General features: G+C 53.5%; 1 protein-coding gene across 1 annotated transcript in view; it reads left to right on the plus strand.

Moving 5' to 3' along the window:
* Nucleotides 1-474: 474 nt before the first annotated feature.
* Nucleotides 475-3,315, plus strand: part of SUGP1 (SURP and G-patch domain containing 1) — a gene marked incomplete at its 5' end in the record, with an annotated part of 15,225 nt that continues 12,384 nt past the window's right edge. Inside the window, 3 exons of the mRNA XM_017838161.1 lie at nucleotides 475-508; nucleotides 1,406-1,529; nucleotides 2,596-2,699. Coding sequence (XP_017693650.1) covers nucleotides 475-508; nucleotides 1,406-1,529; nucleotides 2,596-2,699 — 262 coding nt within the window. The remainder of the gene's footprint in view (nucleotides 509-1,405; nucleotides 1,530-2,595; nucleotides 2,700-3,315) is intronic.

Raw genomic sequence — 3,315 nt, forward strand, 5'->3', positions numbered from 1 at the left:
AGGGACAGGACTACGAGCAGTGGCTGGAGATCAAAGGTCAGTGTGCCTTGGGCTCTGGAGCTTTGGGATGCAGGAGCTCCAATCCTGGGATAGGGGCTCAGTGTAGGGACCTGTGTTTCATTTGGGATACAGGAACACCCATCCTGGGATAGGGCTCAGTGTAGGGGCAGGACTACGAGCAGTGGCTGGAGATTAAAGGTCAGTGTTCCCTCTGCTCCAGAGCTTTGGGATGCAGGAGCACCCATCCTGGGATAGGGTTCCGTGTAGGGGCAGGAGTATGAGCAGTGGCTGGAGATCAAAGGTCAGTGTTCCCTGGGCTCTGGAGCTTTGGGATGCAGGAACACCAATCCTGGGATAGGGGTCAGTGTAGGGGCAGGACTATGAGCAGTGGCTGGAGATCAAAGGTCAGTGATTCCCTGTGTTCCATCAGTTTGGGATGCAGGAGCACCCATCCTGGGATAGGGGTCAGTGTAGGGACAGGACTACGAGCAGTGGCTGGAGATCAAAGGTCAGTGATTCCCTGTGTTCCATCAGTTTGGGATGCAGGAACACCAGTCCAGGGATAGGGGTCAGTGTAGGGACAGGACTATGAGCAGTGGCTGGAGATCAAAGGTCAGCGTTCCCTGTGTTCCATAAGTTTGGGATGCAGGAGCACCCATCCTAGGATAGGGGTTCAGTTTAGGGACCTGTGTTCCATCGGTTTGGGATGCAGGAACACCCATCTTGGGACCATCATCCCTGTTGGAGTTCCTGGGCTTTTTCCTTGGCCCAGAAGCCAAAATCCAGTTTTTTGGGAGCAGGACGTGGGGCAGTGCCAGCAGGAAGAGCTGCTGCTCCAGCCACACAGTGTCTGTGCCCACGAGCTGGGGACAGGGAATGTCTTGGGAACTGGAATCTGGAATCTCCAGTGAGTAACGTGGTGGTTCAGCCCAAATTCCTGGCCCTCCCTGGTGTGTTTTTTATGGAATATAAACGGGCAGGAGCCAGTTATGCCACGGCTGGAGGGGGTTTGGGTTCAGCTGGGTTGAGCTGGACCTCCACACGGGGATGGAGCCGTGGATTCCCCACCCCTGGAAGTGCCCAGGGCCGGGTTGGAGCAGCCTGGGATAGCTGGGAGAGGCGTCCCTGCCCCTGGCAGGGGGTGGCACTGGACGGGCTTTGAGCTCCCTCCCAACCCAAACCCAGTCTGGGATCCGCATTTCGGGCTTTTCCTCGTAGGAACAACCCGGCCTGTTCACTGCCACGGGGGTCCCAGAGCCCGCCAGTGAGCCGGGAATGGTGATTCCACGCCCGTGCCCGATGGATGCCCCATTCCCTGCTCCCTGCTCCCGCTCCAGGGGTGTGGCAGAGGTTGCTGTTCCTGTGTGGTTGTGGGTTGGCCCCGGTACTGACAGCCTGCTTAAAGTTCTGCCCCCAGAGGACGTGGAGACCCGGGAGGTGGTGGAAAAGCTGGCCAGGTTCGTGGCTGAAGGGGGCCCCGAGTTAGAGAAGGTCGCTATGGAGGACTACAAGGATAATCCGGCGTTTTCGTAAGTCCGGGATGAGCGTTCCCAACGGAAACCTTTGCCTTTCCCCAGGGAGGAAACGGCGGCCTTGGGGCGAATCGTTGCTTCCTGGGAGGGTGGGGAGGCCCTGGAGCTTAAAACGTGGATTTGGCATCTGTGGGCAGAGCTCTGATCCAAGGATTTGTGTCCGAGTTTGTGTCCAACCCGCATGGAGGGGGGGTTCCCCATCCCTGGAAGTGTCCAAGGCCAGGTTGGAGCAGCCTGGGGGTAGTGGAAGGTGTCCCTGCCCGCTGGAATTGGGTGGAACTGGATGATCCTTCAGATCCTTCCCAACCCAAACCAGTCTGGGATCTTCATTCCAGAGGGTTTTTTAAGCCTCTGATGGGTGGAAATGACACTGGGAGTGAGTCCCCCTGCAGTGGATGATCCATCCAACCCAAAGCATTCCAGGATTCCATGATTCTGCGTTAAATCCCTTATTTCCAAAAGGTTGTAATCCTCTGACAGGGTAAGTGACACCGGGGGTGAGTCCCCCAGGGATGGATGATCCTTCAGATCCCTCCCATCCCAAACCATTCTGGAATTCTGGGATCTTTTCCAGTCCTCTGACAGGAGAAGTAACACCAGGGTGAGTCCCCCAGGGATGGATGATCCTTCAGATCCCTTCCATCCCAAAGCATTCCATGATTCCTGGGTGGATTTAAGCTCTGTTGGGAGTCACTGTGTTCTGGCTGAGGCAGAAGGTGCCCCCGTGGTGGTGCTGAGGAGGGAACAGAGCTCCTGTGGCACTTCCAGCAGGTGGGAATGCTGGATTGGATCCCAGGAGTGGTGGGCAGAGGGTTCCCTCCCGTATCAGCACAGATTGTTCCTTATTTCCCTTCGAGTGAATCTGGATGCAAGTCCTTGGATCAGAGCTCTGTGTGTCCACAAATGCTAAATCCACCTTTTAAGGGCATTCTGAGTGATTTCTCTGTTTTTCCTTTGGGATTTGAGCTGTTTCTTTAGCCCAGAATATCAATATTTAGGAGCTGCTGATCCATGGGTTTGTTTTTTTTTTTTTAGCTGGGTTTTTTTTTTCCTCCCTCTCCAGGTTTTTGCACGATAAGAACAGCAGAGAATTCCTTTACTACAGGAAGAAAGTGGCCGAGATAAGAAAAGAGACTCAAAGCTCTCAGGCGTCCTCTTCCCAGAAAGGTAATTCCCACTGGGAGCATTTGGGGGGGATATTTGACTGTTAATGTGCTGCCTGGAAATCCTGTTTTAACGTGGCAGGAGATGGGGACAGAACCACCACCAGGGAGTCCCATTTTTGGGGCCCAAAAAGTGGTTGTTTCCCAAACCCACAGCGAGATGTTCCACGCTCCAAAGGGGTTTTTTTTGGAAGAGATTTTACCCTTGCGCTCCTCCAAAACCCTTGAACTGAACTCAAATAATTCTCCCGTGGGTGTTTCAGCCCTGAAAATACATTTAGGAAAAGGGTGTTGGTTTTTATTTTTTCCCCCAGTTATTTGATTTGTTCCAAATGGAAATGATTTGGTTGGTTTTTGATTTGACCCCAATCCCCATTTCTGCTGCTTTTTCCTTCTCTGAAACTTGGATTTTTCCCACTTGGGACGTAAATCCTTGCAAGGAAGGGGACGTTTCCAGGTGGGAAAACAGCAGGATTGGGTGATGTCTGCAGCAAATGTCACAGGAGGCTGTCCTGGATCCTTAGATTATTCCCTGGCTCCTTATAAACACCGGATTTATCCTGGAAATCTCCATGGCTGGAGCCTTCTCCATGCCTTGGGAAGAGCCACCTCTTCCAGGG

The sequence above is a fragment of the Lepidothrix coronata genome, unplaced genomic scaffold (genome assembly GCF_001604755.1).
Source record: "Lepidothrix coronata isolate B3197 unplaced genomic scaffold, Lepidothrix_coronata-1.0 Scaffold327, whole genome shotgun sequence".
NCBI classification, from domain to species: domain Eukaryota; kingdom Metazoa; phylum Chordata; class Aves; order Passeriformes; family Pipridae; genus Lepidothrix; species Lepidothrix coronata.